Raw genomic sequence first — 19906 nt, forward strand, 5'->3', positions numbered from 1 at the left:
TGTTTTCCTCTTCTTAGTAAGAAAATTTTAGATAATATAAATATATAGAAAATAAAATCAAGAAAAAGTAAATGTGCAAGGGGAAACCAGCAAGAGAAGTCCTTTTGTTTCAGGTTTTAAAATGAAAATATTGTCCCTTGGAAAACCGACCAGCGGTCTCGCCTGAAGGAAAGATCGTTGGGAGGTAATTTTATCCCATTTATTTAAAATCCCTTAGTTATACAAATTCGATTAAGCTAAAGCGTTTGTCCGCCGGTATGGGGTCTTCCTCAGGTACAGCGGGGTGGTGGAAAGGGTAAAAAAAAAGAAAAAGTTTTTATACTATACAAATTTATATCAACAATAAAAATGTTTTTTCGTTTGCTAGTTGTACAAAATAACACCAATAAATAATTCGAATTTAAACCTCAATTTGATAAATTTTTGGCTAATGAGTAAATATGTACCATGTTAAAAAAAATCCTCATATTTTACCCAGAGTTCTTAAGTTTACAGACTTTTTTAACATCGCAGTTATATGTAATTGGGTATCAATTTTTTTAAAAGATAGTTTCTATAGTATATTTTCAAAGCTAGATTTAAAAAAATTTCAGTAATATCAATAGAAAAAAGATTGTCTGAGTGTTGTAAGATTTAGTGGTGTTTCATTTATCATATCATTATACACCTATTCCAAATACTTACGTAAGATCAACTTAAATTTTTTTAAAAATTGTTATTAATCATCGTTTTTTAGGCGTGGACGTACCGCTTTTTAAAATCGTGCCGTTTTTGAGATTTTTGTTAAAACAACAGATTTTTCTCTAGACGATTTAAAGATTTGTGATAGATTAAACCAATTCAGCGGCAGATGTTTCCCCATCGGGTGCAGTAAATCTACTTCCTCCAGGACGAAACAGCAGGAGGCGTGGGCACTTACTCGCCCGAATCTCCCTCCAGCTTTGCATGACGTTTTGACAAAGCAATGAAATAACAGTTTCAACAACAATTGTAAAAATAAACTCCGGGACGTGAAATTCTATGTTCAAGGAATATAGTACCATCCAGTATCTTAAATAGGGTCATTACTGACCAAAAAAGAAAAATTAAATATCGATCGAGAAATTTAGTCTTTTTCTTATGCACCTAATAGAAATATAGGATAGAACAAAAATATTGACAAATTCTTTTTCATTTCTAACTCAAATAAATGCTACTATTACTTTTACTGTACATTTTTGCTCATATCTTACTTTCAGCTAGTTCACTGGCGTGAACTCCAATGTGCACGCTTGTCAAAATTCCTTTCACATTCAAGAGTATAACATGAAAGCGATTTCTTCTCATGTTAAAATATTTTATATTTATAAAAATATTTATAAAAGAAATACAAACCCAATATCAGTTGTTATTACAAATATAAGACCTGTTAAGAGTAAAATGAGCTCTATACTAAACTAAAGGAAGAAAATTGAGTTTATGTGATGTTACATATAGGACTCTTTTGGTCAAAAACCGAATTGTGCTAATAATTTGATACATAGAGTTTTGTCACTAAGCTGCACGTGCTTCTGGAGTGAAGTTAAAGAACGAGCTTTCAGAATTTAAGAAATAACAACCCAAAGACATTGGTTAATAGATTGTTAGACGTTAATTGAAGGAAGTTAATAAATGGCGAAAAAATCATAGAAATATGAACAATCCTTTCACGTTCAAGAGAATAACGTACGTCCCAGTGATTACGCCCAATTTAAAATATTTTATAAAGGAATGCATACCCGACGTGAATTGTTGTTACGAACACAAGAATAAGATGAGCTCTTTACGTACTGAACTCAAGGATAAGGAAAAAAAAGTTGAATTTATAGTATATAGGTTATAGACCAATCACATATATTGGCCAAACAAAACAGTGAATAAAATATAGAATTTATGATCATGTTTCCTTTGTGGCGATAAATCCAGAACTGGTGCCGGACTATCGAAACATTCAATGTCAATTAGACATCAGTTTGTCTTTTCGAATGTTGAAATGATTGGCAAAGAGTCTCAATCACTCAGAAGAAGAATAAAAGAACTTCTACATATTGTATAGAACTACAACTTACCTTAACAACTACTAGTTACAACTACCTTAAAATAGTTCGAAGCTTGGCAGTAACACTTGAATTTGTTTTTTTCTTCAATACAATATTTTGATAGAGAGAGTTCTTCAATTTTCACAAGATTGTGAGGCATGTTTTTCACGTATTTTTAGAACATTCGTTGTAATTAAAGCAAGAAAATTAGACTAAATTGAAAACAGACTTTCGTTTCAGGTGAATGCTTCAAGGAAATTTGAGACGTAGATATGTCAATCTAAAGAGACTTGAGATTGTCTTGTAAGTTCTATATAGTTATATTGATTGATGACTTTAAAATAGTTCGAAGATTGACAGTAACAGTAACAACTGAATTTGTTTTTTTCTTGTTACAGTGTTCTTCAATTTTAACAAGAGTTGTAATGGCACCTTTTTCACATATTTTTAGAACGTTCGTTGTAATTAAAGCAAGGATCTTCGGCTACAATTGAAAATAGTCTTTCGTTTCAGGAGAATGCTTGTCGCCCCCATGTTTCTGATTATGGCAATAAATCCAGAACTGGTATCGGACTATAAAAACATTCAATGTCAACTAGACATCGATTTGTCTTTTCGAATGTTTAAATAATTGACCAATCGTCTTAATTACTCAGAAGAAGAATAAAAGAGGTTCTACTACATACTAGAATGGAAAATAAAAATTGTTACGTCCAAACAGATACTTGGTCTTAAGTTCAATTAAGGTCTTATTAATTTTAAAGAGAGGTTTTTGATAACGAGAGGAGTATCTCCGGTTGCAATATTGAGTCCTTGGCAATTTTAGGACTGTGTCGGTCTTCAAGGAAAAGCTGAGATCGCCTCTAAAAACCTTAAACGTGTCAATCTGTAGACATATGTAAGATTGTCTTGTAAATTATTTATAGTTATATTGATTGGATGTTTTTCACAACGTGACAGAAATATAGGCCCTGATGGTGACCTTAAAATGTTCGAAAGATTGGCAGTATAAAATGAATTTGCTTTTTTCGTCAAAACTCTTATCTTGATACAGAGAATCTGGGATAAGGTTGGAACATTGAGTATTTGGCAATGTTGGGGCTGAGTCGGTTTTCAAGGAAATTTGAGATCTCATGTAAAAAAACTTTGCTATGTCAATCCTGTAGTCACTGACAGGCAAAAAATTCCATCCACTTGTAATATAACTTGATTTGTATATATATTCATATATGAACCAAAATTTCACGTGTTTTAACGTGTAATAACTGAAAATTGACGTACAGATAAAATTTGTTTTAATTTTGTTTTAGGGTTTTAATTAACATTTCAATATCGGGTATTTTCCTCTTGCTGAATTACATCTCGAAGACGCCTCAGCATACTTTTTACATAAAAATAAGGTTGTCTTGAAAATTCTATATAGTATCTATATTGATTGTTAAATCAATTTTTACAAATATGTTTTTCATAACGTGAAAGAAATATAGGCCCAGATGATGACCTAAAAATAGACGAAAGATGTCAGTATAAACTGAATTTGCTTTTTTCTTCAAGACCCATATCTTGATACAGATTGGTCCTCAATTTTCAAAAGAGGGTGAGGCAATGGCACCTTTTTCACGTATTTTTAGAACGTTCGTTCTAATTAAAGCAAACAACTTCTGCGAAAATAGTCTTTCGTTTCAGGAGAATGCTTCAAGGAAATTTGAGATCGCATATAAAAAACTTTGATATGTCAATCCTGTTGTCACTGACAGGCAAAAAATTCCACCCACTTGTAATATAACTTGATTTGTATATATTTTCATATATGAACCAAAATTTCACGTGTTTTAACGTGTAATAACTGAAAAAAAGGACGTACAGATAAAATTTGTTTTAATTTTGTTTTAGAGTTTTAATTGACATTACAATATAGGGTATTTCCTCCTCTTGCCTGAATTACATCTCGAAGACGCCTCGGCATATTTTCTACATACATTTAAGATTGTCTTGAAATTATTCAGAAATCGTGAGATGCGGTCTGGTGTGATGTAGGTTTCAGAAAAACATTTTTTTTTATCGTGCCAACGTTTTGATCTTTATTGAGATCATCTTCAGGGCTCAAAGTGTTTGCTTCTGTGTAATTGTGCCATTCTTACGTGTCGTGTTGAGAGTGCCGGCACTTTGAGCCCTGAAGATGATCTCAATAAAGATCGAAACGTTGGCACGATANAGATTGTCTTGTAAGTTCTATATAGTTGTATTGATTGATGACCTTAAAATAGTTCGAAGCTTGACAATAATAACTGAATTTGTTTTTTTCTTCAAGACCATATCTTGATACAGTGTTATCAATTTTCACAAGAGTGTGAGGCATATTTTTCACGTATTTTTAGAACGTTCGTTGTAATTAAAGCAAGAAACTTCTGCAACCATTGAAAATAGTCTTTCGTTTAAGGAGAATGCTTGTCCAGAAGTCGCCTGCTTATTTATTGGCTGTAGGAGACTCAAGTAGGCGTTAACCGCGTGTCTAATACAAAGGATCTTGTCAGACAGCGGTCGTGGGCGAGGGCGATCGGCGGCAGCAGATCGGCGGTGTCGGCGGCCCCACTGGAGGTGGCGGGTAAAGGGCCACGGGAAAGAAGAGGAAAAGGGCGAAAGGGGGGATGCGAAGGAGGGCCGAGAAGGAGTCTGCGAGAGGAAGTGGAGGGAGAGGGTGGGAGCGATGCCGGGGGCGGAGTCCGGAAAAATCCCTGCCCCTTCGCCCCGGCCCCACCACGCACATGGCCCCTCCCAGTGTGGAAATATAACACGTTAGATGAATCTGAAAGCAGGTAGGGCCGCCCCTCCGCCCTCGTGGATATTGTGCCTGTCAGCGAGACATTTGCTCCAAATTGATCTGAGGGCTTCGCTCTTCTGTTCTTGGGCCTTTTCTCCCCACTACGGCCCCCGCTCGGATCCGACCAGTAGTCGCCCAGTCGTGTTCCTATCATGCCGACGCCCGATCCTGCCCGGAGAGAAATTTGAACTTCGTCGTCCCCGAATCCCATCGGCGAGATGGATGACAACTGCTCCCTCCGGCCGTGCGCCACGGATTTCTCCATTGCCGCGATCATGGCACGGCGGGACAGGAGGAACCGGCCGAAAAAAGAAGAGGATTCCGCTTTGCCCGGTTAGATGTCCATATATATAATATTCTTTTCTCACATGACATAGACCGTCTCCAGGCCCTTCACTTCTTCCTCATAACAGTCCGTTCCGATGAGACCCTTTATGCACTACGTTTGGAGATCGTGAGATGCGATCCAATGTAAAATTTCCTCCATTTCAACAAAAAGGTTGTCTGATTATTTGCACATGCTAGCTTCTTTCGATTGATAGAATCCTTCGGAATCCTCTTTGCTTATGGTCCATGTGTAATTGATATCTGTTCAAAGAATCCCTGTTGTTCTTCCCTCTTTTTGTGTAGAATCTCCACTCTCACGATCTCCAAACAGTCATTAAATAACGGCCACTAAATACTACACATTTATGCACAATGTTTCCCTCATAGATATTCACTAGGAAAGGCAACCGTTAATCGGCGTGGATCAAAAGAATTTCACTCCTTTCACCGCCATACGATATCCCAACTTCAGATTTCTTTCGCCCAATCGATATATCTATATTTGCGATTAGCACTTTTTATTGTTTGTACGACTGGCAGGCATAATTGACAATTCGGGTTTTCTCATAATCCGTTTGTAGTAATGAAAATAGGAACCATAATTTCCTCCGACCTCCTTTCTACTATGACTTCTCGTGTAAGATTTGCACAAAACATTTTCTTTTCTTTTTAACAGTCGTGGTAGTAAGTATGTCAAGGATTTTCTTTCTATTTCAATAAACACTGCGCTTAGTGAAATGTGACTTCATTTAACTGTCCTCAACTCAGACTTGTTAATCTAAATTTCACTCGCAAACTGATGGTTATTTAATTTAGATATATTTTTTAAATATTTAATATCTTTTTTTAAAACTTTTATCCAAATATAATATTTTTGACATACATTTGATACAAGAAGTGACATAGTTAATAAAAACAAACATATAATTGGATTTATGTATAACATATAAGAAGTATGTAAAAGAGTATTTGTCTACATTCTCACCCCAGACTATAAGACTTCTTTTTGAACGAAAATTAATTTTTGCTTTAATTAGGTTTTTGCATTACGCCTTTTGTTGAAGAAAAAAAAAATATTTATCAAAAACTGATTACTCTGTCGTATTAGATAAATCTCTGACTTAAATATAAACATTTTTATCAATCATCCTTTATACGAGTCGGAAGTAAGTGTAATAATTACTAATTGAGGTTTTTTAAATTTGTAATGAATTTGCCAAATTTACTAAACAACAATCACCTTCAATTCCAGGAAACTGTTATTCGAAGCTTCCAAAGAATAATTTGTCAGTTTTATATTCAGCTGTGACACCCCCACCCACACCGAATTATGGTGTGAGTTTGACAAAATATCTTCTTTTTTTTTAATTTCTGTTTTTAAATAAAAGACGGGGCTACAGGACAATTAATATTTAACAATAAACATTATATCACAAATTTCTCGTTTCATGTAATCGCTAGCTTATCATCATATATTAAATAGATTTTATTTCATTATCATCTTTCATGTCTTTATTTGCATTAATAGTACAAATGTTATATATTATTACTAAGAAAGTAATGAGAAACATATTATAAAATGGTAATATTTCTATTAAAACAATTTTTATTCAAACAAGATTTTTTGGTTAAAAACATGGCCAATGAATATTCACTCATTTATACTTTATTTTTTACTAGTATTTAAAAAATACACCATAATTTTTTCAAATTTTTAGATAAAATTTCTTAATCTGGTTTACAATTAATGTATTTGTAAAAGTCAGAGATGGGATCTACCTTATCTTATCTCCGCCATCCTGATTGGCACGCCGATTGTCCACACCATCAAGACGACATGCGATACGTGTAAAAAATGCGTGTGTAAAAAATTTTGAAATGAACCTCTTTATAGTACAAATATAAATGATTATGTGTGATCAGTAAGTAAATATCGAGCAATAGCAAAATAACTTTATTTAATTGCACGTAATATACAATACAAAAATAATTGTTCTTTATTTTTATTTTTAATTAAGCCACTACAGGTTTCAATTTTTCATTTGAAGTCTTCTTTAAGTGTCATTTCGCTTGTTCCTTTCTGATTAGCTAGACCCCGTATGCATATCCGATTTGTATAAAATAAAAAATCTCTAAATTATTTAGATTTTAAAACAGAAATGAAGAAGTGCTGAAAATAATTTGAGAAAAGATGATGGTATTAATTTCGACAAAACGAACGGATGAGAAAAACTTCACCTGAAGAAAGAGGAGTAGAAAATTAAAAGTTGAAACCGGTAGTGAATAAATAAAAATGAAACCAAAAATTTTTGTTGAAAAAATAATTTGGATTCCTTCGAAGTACTCTTCACATACTTTAAATACGAATTTTCATAGCGATAAAAAGAATTTTTTTGGCAGGTGACAATTTTTTTGTTTTTCTCGCTGTCCTCAGTATTTAATCCATATTCAACGATATTGATTAAATAGGCCATTCCAAAGTCGATTTTGTCTTCCATGAGCCTTTGTCAAAAATGCTTAGATTTTTATGTCATTATAAGTGACAAAAAGTAAAAAAGAAAAAAAAATCCAATTGTAATTCATTTAAAAGGGGCCAAATTTGTGGCTTAAACGTGTTGTTCAACAATTCGAGAATTTCTGTTTAAATTTTGCCCAAAATTATTTAATTACTATAAAATTATTCTTGAAAAAATATGATAATCTACTTGCTGTGTTTTCAGTCACAAAAAAATCATGCATTAATTTCAATAGAAAGCTCGAATTTGCTAGTCCACAGAACGATCCTTTCCATATTTCAGCATGAAAGAAGTTGATCCTGTCGAAAAAAATGGCAATTTTTTATTGCTGTGAAAAGCCCAATTAAGGATTTAAAAGGATGGGTTAAAACACCCGAATTTTTTAAACAGAAATAATAGAAGCGTGTTTTGGTTTTTGTAACTTTTTATATGCCTATCTAATCTCTTAAGTCACATTTTCTTATCCACATTAAAATAAAGAAATGACTGATAAATAATGTCCTTATAATACAAACACAACAAAGTGAGAAAGCCATAGTGAACAAAAATAATAAAATTACTTTAAATATTTTTTCTCGCTTCCTCGTGCTTATTGACAAGAATGCTCCTATAGGTGTCTAATATTTTCCGAACTAGTTTCACTTAAAAAAATGCATCGTCGATTCTTTTAATACAAATAAACTGGTGATGCTAGTTTTATTAATAAATATGAAAAATATTTGATTGCCTGTTTATTGGTTAGAATTTGTTGTTGCTTTGACACACCAGGCCTGATTTTGTATTTGGATTTATATAAGCTCAAATCCGCACATGTATGTATGAATACGTGTGCAGAGTTGAGCCTATCACTTCTTGCAGTCCACCGGAAATTCCGGCTGTTGTAATTTAAAATAAATTCCCGGCAGGCCGCGAGAATCACTCTCTTCGGGTGTCGCTGTTGCCACTGGGGTGTCTTGTCTGTCCAGCCACCGAGGTTGGGCTCTCTGGAGCCAACAACAGCTAGTTCATTTCAGCCCCCAACGCTGCTAACACCAAACCCATTCACACTCTCACTCACTCTTAAATACATTCTTTCTTATTTATATACCATTTTCTCAGTGAGGATGGTGGAGAAATCGATATTTTTCCATCACATCTATAACTAATCTAATTGAGGGGTGTTGGAGTACTTAGAGTCTAACTTATTCTACAAAATCACGCTAATAAATACATTCACATTCAACACATGCTAGAGACAAGAAACTATATTCAACAACTGTTTCCTCCAATAATCGAAACAAGGGACGAAGATATTCGCTGACGTGCTCAAGCATGATTCTCATATCGGGAGGCATTCCTGCGCGCCAAGAAAATGCACCCTTCAATTAGGTGGGACACATCGAGCAACTTTTCTCTGCATGCAATAAAGAGCGTAGCTCCAATAACAACTAATGGATAAAAAAATAAAATAATACTAACTTTAATAAACAGATTTTTACGTTTCGGCTCATTTTTACTAATTGAATCGGTACTACATAAGTTTATACAATCTTAGGTCCCTAGATCTATGCTCGTAGATATTTTATTTCGATTTCTGAATCCTCAAAACTAGAACAAACCTAAACAATATTTTCTACTATAATCTAGGTATATAACAAACTGGCTGTTTTACTTTGGGTGAATAAATCCAATTAGTGAATAAAATGTTAAATATTCAATTTCCAAAGAAAACGCTTTGTAACGCCTATTATGTCTTTGTTGTAACCAAGAATTAAATAAATCATAATCTTGGATTGTGATCCAGTTTTCTTTCAGAAGGTTCAGGTCAGTGTAGAGATAGAGAAATTAGACGATACGTTTGGTAGTTCAAATGTATAACATCAATCATAAAAGAAAACGAAACAGCAGTAGGCCGACGACCAATTGGTATAATACATCAAGAACATAAAAAATAAATTAATTAAGGTTTTTAGTTGAGATAAAAAAGTCAGTGTCACGAGCGGGATTCGAACCCACGATCTTCGGCTAGATACGCCGCTGCTCTACCACTTAGTGGCCGAGTGGATCGAAGTCACGGTAGCTCAAGTGGTAGAGTAGCGGCGTATCAAGCCGAAGATCGTGAGTGACACTGACTTTTTTTATCTCAACTAAAAACCTTAATTAATTGAAAGATATTAATTGGTCAAGCGGAATACGAAAACTAGTGAATATAAAAAATAAATGTATCCTTCTGTTAAAAGAAACACCCTTGATACCTAAAATTTAACATCACAAATTCCATTCAACACAGTAAATCTTTTAAATTCAATTAACCGTTTTGAAAAGATCATTAATTGTTCTTGCTCCTTAGCTAATGAAGAATTCGACCGTCTTACTATAAATTTCGAAAAATCTACAGCGAAGTTGAAAAATTGCGGAAGTACAGGAAATACTCCGTTTGGCATTTATAATAACACGAAGAAAAGAAAGTTTTTTTTTATGGTCCGCAAAGAGGCGGTCTAATTGATCCCTTGTTTATAAGTTACTTCCGGCGCTGAAAGGCGTCGGGGGCGGTACGGGGGTGGCTCAAAGATCGATATCTCCGACTTGTGACGGATGATGCACCCCTTAACCAAAAGATTGCGTCTCTGCCGCAATCCTGATGCCAGCCGCCGTTTCAACTCAACGAGTAAATAATACAATAGATGTTCGGCACTCCTCCGAGAAAACCTTCGGATTAAACGGATTAAAAGAAAGCTTTTTGCGAGTTTACTGTCGTTTGATTTAATCCGAAACTGTATCTCAACTAAAATAAAATATACTATAAAATCACCCGCTGTCACCCTACAAGTTCGACTTCTAACCATGTACACGATAAAAAATAATGCGGTACATTCTCAAATATGAAACATCCAACAAATGTCATTTAAATTTGAGTTTGTGTTTATTTGCATGAGGTGCATTATGACAATAAATGGGAAGTTTAGGGGCCCACAAATCGCTGAGGTCATCGCCGGCCCTCTGCGTGTTTTTACTTCTTTTTCTGGTCTTTCACGAGTATCATTCAGCCTGCAACGTCTTGATTTGTTTCTCCGTTTTTATTTGCAAACTAATGAGCATAAACCGTTAGTTATAAATTTAAAAAATATTATTTTTGGTGTAATTATTAGTTAACATAAAAACAAAAATGTTCTACGACGCACAATATTATGCGGTATGATTTCAAAGGACAAATCAACAAAATTAGTTTTTTTTAATATTTTAACAAACATTCTCTAAGAAAGGTCGGTCAGAAAATGGTCAAAACTTAGATTTGATTTGATGATTAGATGTGATTCTGGCGTTATGAAACCCTGAGATACCGATTTTCGTGAACATCTTTGTAAATTAATTTTTTGACTGTTGATTTCGACTGGTGCCAGCGTGACGACGTTCCCTGTGCAAGTTCTAACATCATTTTTCTCAAAAGCTAGTGGACCGATTTTCATGGTTGATAATTCGTTTAAAAGAAATTTCCTTGTGAATTTTACAGTATAATACAATTAACTAATCAATAATAATATTACAATAGTACAATACAATTAAAATCGGACTATTTTTTCCATTTAAAAAAACGAGGTTAGTTTTTGATATAAATTTGCTATTTTGTATAGTTTCATATAAAAATATTTTGTACATTTCAATGATACATTCGTCGTTAAAAAGCCACGTTTCTCTTCTTTCAAATGGTCTGTTTGCCGTTAAAATCATTTTAACCGTTTTTGAATTATTGCCATTGCAATCAGATATTTCAATAACTTCTTAAAAATCGGAAAAATTTTGGGGTAAAAAATCGATAAATTTAAGTGCAAACAAAAATTTATATTTAAGGTCTCTAGAGGTGCTAAAACGAAATTTCATATTACTTGAACGAAAACATTTATTACCTAGTTTACTTACAAATATTTGGTTTTTAATTTTTTTTATCGATTTGATAGCTTTTACTACATTTTTATTTCAATCTACATAAACTAAGATGTAAAATGACATATTCAAATTCAAAGATAGAGGACCGATTTTCATGGTTGATATTTCGTTTTAAAAAAATTTTCAAGTGCATTTTTTAGTTATATCAAAAATTAAAATCAGACTATTATTTCCGTTTAAAAAAACGAGGTTAATTTCTGACATAAATTTGCTATTTTGTATATTTTCTTATACAAATATTTTATACATTTTTATGGTATATACGTCGTTAGAAAGGTGCGTTTCTTTTCTGGTGGTCTGTCTGTCATTAAAAACATTTTAGCCGGTTTTAATTGACAGCCGTTTCAATCATAAATTTCAATAACGACTTCTTAAAAATCGGAAAAATTTTAGGGGTCAAAAAGTCGATAAATTTAAGTGCTTCAACGAAGTTTCATATTATCTTCTCGAAAAAAAAAATTTTACGACCTAATTTACTTAAAAAATAATTGGTTTTTAGAAATTTTTTGGATATTGATAAACTTTGATATCTTTTACCAAATTTTTATTGCGCACTACATAAAAAGTGCTGTAAAATGATATATTCCCAGTAGAATGGCGAAATAAAAGTATAAAAAAAACGGAAAAATTCAGATAAAAAAATTTGGCGAAACCTCCTATTCCCAAGTAATGGCGGATAAAGTTTGGTTCAAATTCGTGACCCGGAGTTGCCTTTCACCCGGATTTCATCTGGGTAACCAATACAAAATAAGGGCTGGAGTTAAGAGCGAATTCCTTTCAGCTCAGTAGCTTGTTTATTTGCGCGTGGTTTAACAAAGCTCTAAATACTTTTAAAATTTAACGTAACTTTTCATCACTGATGGGTTTTTCTGAATTGCAGCGTTGTGTTAACGTAATAATAATAATAATAATAATACATAGAAATACATATGCACTACAAAAACCGTACTTTCTAAAACTAAGGATATATCAAAAGCCTAAAAAAACGTCGAAAAAGTAAGTTATCTAACGGTTTTTCGAATGAAGTTAGCGAATGAAGCTTTTCCAATAGTTCATCTTGATCTCTTGTAGCAATTTTGTTAAAAATTGGTAAAAATATATAGAAATACTTTCTAAAACTAAGGAAATATCAAAAGTTTAAAAAACTTCGAAAAAGTAAGTTATCTAACGGTTTTTCGATTTGGAACTACCGGTTGAGTCAAGAGTTGCGAGCTAGCGCATGAAACCTTTCCAATAGTTCATCTTGATCTCTTGTAGATCTCTCTTTACTTACTTTTTGCATATTTAACCGTTTATCGTTTAAGAGGAAATGGTCTTTCGGATAATTGTGACGAAATCACCCATGATGAAAAAATAGTTAGGAAAATACGTGATTGGCAACTTATATCTGTTTCACTTGTCAAACTGTAAGATATTGTTGGGTATATCGATAGCTTAATTATTATAGCTTTGAACGTTTTGTACAAATTCAACCAGATAAGATCTGGGACACGTTTAATATTGTGTGATGGGGGTTGCTGTTTAAATTTATTAACATGTAAATTAGCGGTTACGACTCGAGAAAATGAATAGACGCCATTCCTATCCTGGTTTATTCGGCCTCGTGTATCGATGTCACCATGTCCCTCGAAATAGCCAATTTGAATTTGAATTACCTTTGGGCTTAACGGTTCGAAAACATCGAACTGTAATTATATAGGCATAATTCCTCGCACTTACGCTCGAATTTCTAGAAACGGCAGCATTAAATCGTGAGATTTTCTCCTGTGGTCTGCGGGGTGATGAATCTGTAATTTAATCGTATCGATCATCTTGGTCAGCCTATCGTCACTGGTCTGTAGTTTTGATGTAAATACGTCGGACGAACCAACCAGCGAAGATGGCAGGCTAAGATGATCGGTAAGGATCAAATTAGAACGGCCGCATTGTCAAGTAGTCACTGTGTCACATGACAGGACGTGAGGAAATCCGCCTGTATCGTAGTAATTAGAAACTGATTGCTGGGAACAACATACAATTTCCATTCAATTTTGCTTTGTTGTAAATTTTCTTCGAAATAAATTCAAATAACATTTATGTTTATAAATTTAGGTTTATTTTATTTTATTTTTATTTTTTTAATTGAGGCTTCCGACATCTAGGTCATTTCAGCCCCCAACTAAGTCTATATTCTATTTACCCTTTCAAACACTACATTCGTACAAATAAATACACTAATACACATAAGTACATCCATACAGTACACTCATTCCGTTTGGTCGGTGGAGTACTTGATATCCCTCCACCGACCTATACTAAAACTAATCTAGATTGGGGGTCGATGGAGTACTTTTATAAATATTCCGCCATCGACCCCGAACACACACTCATACGCTCTCAACTTTCGAGGGGCCATGATGACGCTATATTTCACCCTCACCCCTCGCCATTCACGCTAATAAATACATGCACTCAGACAAAACTTATAAACTCACAACACATAAGACATATTATATACAATAAAAAAAAAAATCCCCCAAAAAGCGGAACAGGGGACCCAGAAACCCGCTGCAGTGTTCGAGTACCATTTTCAGATTGGATGGCATGCCTACACGCTCCCTCTAGGGAGCCAAGGCATGACATGTTTCCAGTATCTGGGGCACATCGAGCAACCTTTCTCTGCATAAGGAACACCTGCGCGGGCTTAGGCCCAAGAGCAGGTGCCCGTGTGTCAACCGTGTATGGCCTATTTTTAATCGCGTAAGGACGATTCCTTGTTTCTGGGGGGGGGGGCATCTACGAATCGTGCTCTTGACGCGCAAAAGCCTCTTGGACGACCGGCCCACTGACGCTGCCATCTTTCCTTTATCGGAGTTATTTCATTCTAACCTATTTCTTACGAATATATGTATAATATCCAAAGAAACCGTGTTTATTTACGCACATTCCGCAATAAAATTTCTACAGGATCTAATACACTTTTTCCAGTGTTATAAGCCATTATACTAGTAATATATAACAAAAAATATATATAAAAATATGTTTCAAATTGACACTTCTGGTCGGATGCGGTTTTTGCTGGAACCAGGTGGGCTTAGTAAAGCCTTTGTCCTTAACATATGTTGGCCGATTAGGTAAATTAGAGAGCAATCTTGTGAACATTGGGTTAAAGTATCGTATTATGTACGCTTTGTGACCGTGTGAATGTAGGAAAAACATCTATAAATTTGAAAACGGAATTTTCGTGTTAGCCACAATATTTGTCTTTTGACTTACGCCAATTATCCCAATTAAAATTTCTAGGACAACTCGTACTATCTTTCAAAAACAGTGAACATTTCGTTTTAGCTTGATTCGGACGAGTTTAAGCGTTTAATTCATTGGTTCTTTCATCACCGCAGATTTCACCACTGTATCGCACAATGTATTATGCTTTATATGTAATATGTTATCTATATTTATAGAACTACTAAAAACATTATACCACATTTACGTTTTAGAATTTCTATCTGGACACCTGGAATTAAAAACATGTTCATTTAAACAAAATACCATCTCTTTTCCTTAAAGGTCTTTTTTTTCCACGAGGATTCGCAACAGCAGAGGTTATATCATCTTTCGGGGTGCCGGTGTTTTTGAAAAAAAGGCCATTTGTAAGTATGTCGGGTTCGAATGCAGGGCCGCTGGACTCGAACCCGGGACCTTAAAAGGTCTTTCTTGATTCATTATTATTAATTGAAAATTATAAAACTACGGAGTGAAATATGCTTATAGAGAAAGAGGAAAATAAAGAGAAAAAAAAATAGTATGCGCACCAGGAATGGACGAAAGATTGTTTTTCTTTTATGAGCCCTAATTAAAAGGGCTTTCTCAGAGATAACGATTAAAGGACTTAGTGAGCGAGACGCGGCGATACTTAGCGTCCATGTTGAACAAAACGTGAATTAGGTGGACAATGGAAAGGAAGAAAGGAAATAAGTAATGTGTGGACGGTTGTCATTAACGTTGACTCTTCTGCTGGCAGTTATGCTAGAAAGGGTGGCTCGAGGGGCGGCGGGAGCTCCTGGGGATAATTGTGAGAAGCGACAGGGGTGTTGTCAAATTCACATTTAGGAACGGTTATCTGCCCAACAATCTACTTAAATTAAAGTGACAACACTCATTATTGTACTTTCTTCGGGACTTTATATGGGCGGATAAGATTAATTAATTTTAAATTATCACTTATATCATTGGAACGTGGTTACGATATTGTAAATGGACCAAATTTTTACCTAGATCGGTGAAATACAGGAATGTAAACTCGACAACCTTGTCAATAAAGATGATATTGGCGCTTCGAATTACAAAAACTTCTTTTGATAAAGAAAAAGCTTCGAACGGAAAAGGAAAAAAATATGAATTCCAAAATACCGAATAATGTGTCATTGTGTCATCCGAGATGTAAAATTTAAATGCCGGTTGTTTAAAAATACCAGTTAACCAAACGACCGGAGTAAAATGAGAGAACAAGCAAAAACACCCTTGATATAAAATACGAGATCGTAGCCTTCGAAGTCCTTACAACCAAAGACAAAAATATTATCTCGGCGAAATTTGTAAATGTTAGATGTTATGGCTATTAACGATCTTTTCTTATATTTCGACCTCAACAGTTTAACTTATGATTTTTCTTTCTCGATGGTGGGATAATAGGTCATCTCAAAAAAACAACAACCAGTTTTTCTTTCAATCCACAACAATTAATCCTTCCTAAGGTGGGTTAATGCAGTTGTTAAAACAGTTGTCGCAGTCATTAATATTTTGTAACAGTTTATTTTAAAATAGAGCCAGTGTGATATATATTTAAGTCTTTCAGACTCCGAACAAACGTCTTAATATTTTGAACCTGACTGGACTCTTATCACTCTTCTTCTTTTTTTTTCGTTTCTTCTTTTCCCTGTCAATGAATTCTCTCTGTTTTCTCCTAAATTCTATAATGATGTTGGGAGGAATCTTGCCATTTAGTTCGTTTTGTTGGTAGCTATGTCTCTTTCAAACCTTTAATCTGGGAATAAGCAATGCTTATATCCAGGTTCAAGATTTTTTTTAGAGTTATAAAATATGGAATCTAGTTTTTTGATGTAAGTAGCTGTGCTCACCGGCAAAATATGTTTGTCCACTTTTAACACGTTATTAAGATAGTTGGGAAAAACAATTAAGTTGATAAATCCTGCTTTTTGACAAATTGTCAACCTTCTCTTTAGGTTTCGAGAGGATGTTTCTAAATAAAAACTTACCTCTAAAAGCTACTCTAAAACTTTTTCGTGTTTCTAAACCAACGGAAATCTAATGGCTCACTTTTGGTGGGGTGGCTGAGTAAATAAGTTACAATTAATTAAGCTTTTTGGCTGAGATAAAAAAGTCAGTGGCACGAGCGGGATTCGAACCCACGATCTTCGTCTTGATACGCCGCTGCTCTACCACTTGAGCTATCGTGACCTCGATCCACTCGGACACCAACTTCCCATCTCAACCCCACCTTTTGAATTTTCCCTCCTTTTTGCCATTTTTCAGTAAGTATACTTCACTAAAGCTCTCCGTGGCCATTTCATTTGTCGTCGAGAATCCAACCCGATTACACGACATTTGAAAAATGGCAAAAAGGAGGGAAAATTCCAAAGGAGGGTTGAGATGGGAAGTTGGTATCCCAGTGGATCGAGGTCACGATAGCTCAAGTGGTAGAGCAGCGGCGTATCAAGCCGAAGATCGTGGGTTCGAATCCCGCTCGTGCCATTTACTTTTTTATCTCAACTAAAACCTTAATTAATTGTAATATATTAATTGGTCAAGCGGACCACGAAATTAGTGATTTTAATGAGTAAATAAGTTTATAACATTGTTTCTTCTATATTTTATCAAGAATTCTTTCTTGAGTTGGGCGTTTAATAGCTTGTTATTCAGTGAAGACCATTTCTTAAAACTTGACATTACTTGTGTTCGGTATTTCTCAGCGATCTGTCTGTAGAACATACCTCCTCCTCGATGGGCAGTACTGGCATGTCCGTTGATATCTCCCAAGATTAGAGTAACGATGTTTTCTTATATTTCGACCTCAACAGTTTAACTTATGATTTTTCCTTCTCGAAGGTGGGATGATAGGTCATCTCAAAAAAAAACAACAACCAGTTTTTCTTTCAATCCACAACGTTTCGGATTTATTGTAATCCTTCCTCAGGTGAGTTAACGCAGTGGTTAAAACAGTGGCCGGCAGTCATTAATATTTTGTAACAGTTTATTTTAAAAAAGAGCCAGTGTGGTACATATTTAAGTCTTTCAGACTCCGAAGAAATGTTTTAATATTTTGAACCTGACTAGACTAATTATTGTATTTTTACTGCTAATTGTGTTTATGCATTTACGCTTAATTTTACGTTGTCTTATTTTAAATTTCTCAAACCGATCTAGTCCCTCCCTTTGTTGAAACTATGTTACTCGCTGTATTTAACTTTCTATTGAAATTGTGTTTTGTTTCATTTAGATTGTCCTTAAATTCAGAAAATTTGTTCAATTTAGGCAAGTGTTCTTTAAATCTCGTTTTAATTTTTCTGCCGCTTTGTTCTATCGCGATCATTAAAATTAAGTTGATAAATCCTGCTTTTTGACAAATTGTCAACCTTCTCTTTAGGTTTCGAGAGGATGTTTCTAAGTGAAAACGTACCTCTAAAAGCTACTCTAAAACTTTCTCGTTTAAGCATTTTACCTCCTTTTTCTTAATTCCCCAATGTATGGCAACCAACGAAAACCTAATGGCTCACTTTTGGTGGGGTGGCGGAGTCCAATTGGTGCTTCTTTTAAAGTTAATTTTTTATTTCTTTTTACTAGCAATCTATCGATAAATATTTCTTAATATCCATTGTTTTTAGCTAAGGTTTTAATTTTTTATAATTAGCAGGTGTTAATTTCAACTTAGATCTCTGAGCCAAATAAATCCACCAGCCATTTTGAGTCCATGGTTAAAAAGAATCTGCTGGTATCATAGTGCCTGTAGCTGTGGGTTTTCTATTTCAATTAGTAAAAAGAATAAAAACAAATACCTCTAAAAGAAACAACAATCGGACTAGCCGCCCCTCCAAAAATGAATCATTACAATGGTATACTATCAGAAAAAGCAGGTAAAATTCTTAAATGAGAAGGTTTGAAGTAGCTTTTAGGGGTACGTGTTCACAAACATCCTCCCAAAACTTAAATATATACAATAGAACAACGAGGCAGAAAAATTAAAACGAGAGTTAAAGAACACTTGCCTAAATCGAACAAATTTTATGAAGTTAACGACCAACTCAATTTAAATTTAAATACAACCATCATCACATTTTATCTCAACCATTACCTTACTTAAAGTTTAAATACAACTTGCACAGTTTCAACAAAGGGAGGGAACTATATTTTTTTGCGAAATTTAAAATAAAAAATTGATTCCGTTCTAAATATTGGAAAGCTGAATTGAACTAGAAATGGATTTTTACATCATATCCGCTTTTTCATAACCGAGAAATTATGTTATCCGGAACGTGTTCCTGTCAACCGCCGTAACCTCGCGAAGTTCTTTATGCTCAGACTCATGAGTGACAGTTTAATATGACAATATAACTGAACTGGGAAGATGTTAATGTCAGTAAGATTTACACGAAATTGTTATTGCGCCGTCCGGCAGTCACGAGCCGCGGTTAAAATTGACAATAATACACACGCTACGAACATTAAAAACGTCGCGGAAAACAACGAGAAATTTTCGACTGTCCACGGTAATACAGATTATGAAAAATAAAAGAATGTTATTTGTTTGCCCCATTATATTACTCAATGTTTGAGGTCAAAGAACCCGGTGGTTCTTCTTTCTTTTCAGTCAAAATGTTTGAGCTAATTTTCCTGCCTTTTCCTTGGGTGTTGTGTCCGGATTTTTTCTACCTCTTAATCGATCCTTAAAATGTCACCCTCTGAACCGAAATGCGCTGATCTATAAATGATTCAATTTGGGAATATGGTTCAAAGTAATTAACATCCTTACAAATTCATTCGGAGATGCTCTTCTGCGGCTAGGGTTAAGGATGGAATTTCAGATTGTTCCCTCTAGAACTTTGGGAGTTAGGCAAGGATGCATTTTATGTTCCATTCTTTTATCCCTCTTCATTGATGACCTTCCCCTGTAATTGAAGGCTGTTTCGAGTTGCAACATGAAGTCAGCGATCATTAAACAGAAGCATTACATAATATACAATATTAAAAGCATTTTATAGCAT

The 19906-nt window shown here is 34.4% G+C and overlaps 1 protein-coding gene across 1 annotated transcript in view; it reads left to right on the forward strand.

The window, feature by feature from the left end:
• Positions 1-4855: 4855 nt before the first annotated feature.
• The window catches only part of LOC106668791 (T-box transcription factor TBX20-like), a 64111-nt gene continuing 49060 nt past the window's right edge, over positions 4856-19906 (forward strand). Inside the window, exon 1 of the mRNA XM_014397888.2 lies at positions 4856-5211. Coding sequence (XP_014253374.1) covers positions 5097-5211 — 115 coding nt within the window. The 5' untranslated portion in view covers positions 4856-5096. The remainder of the gene's footprint in view (positions 5212-19906) is intronic.

This window comes from Cimex lectularius, unplaced genomic scaffold (assembly GCF_000648675.2).
Source record: "Cimex lectularius strain Harlan isolate CLEC.00 unplaced genomic scaffold, Clec_2.1 scaffold25, whole genome shotgun sequence".
NCBI classification, from domain to species: domain Eukaryota; kingdom Metazoa; phylum Arthropoda; class Insecta; order Hemiptera; family Cimicidae; genus Cimex; species Cimex lectularius.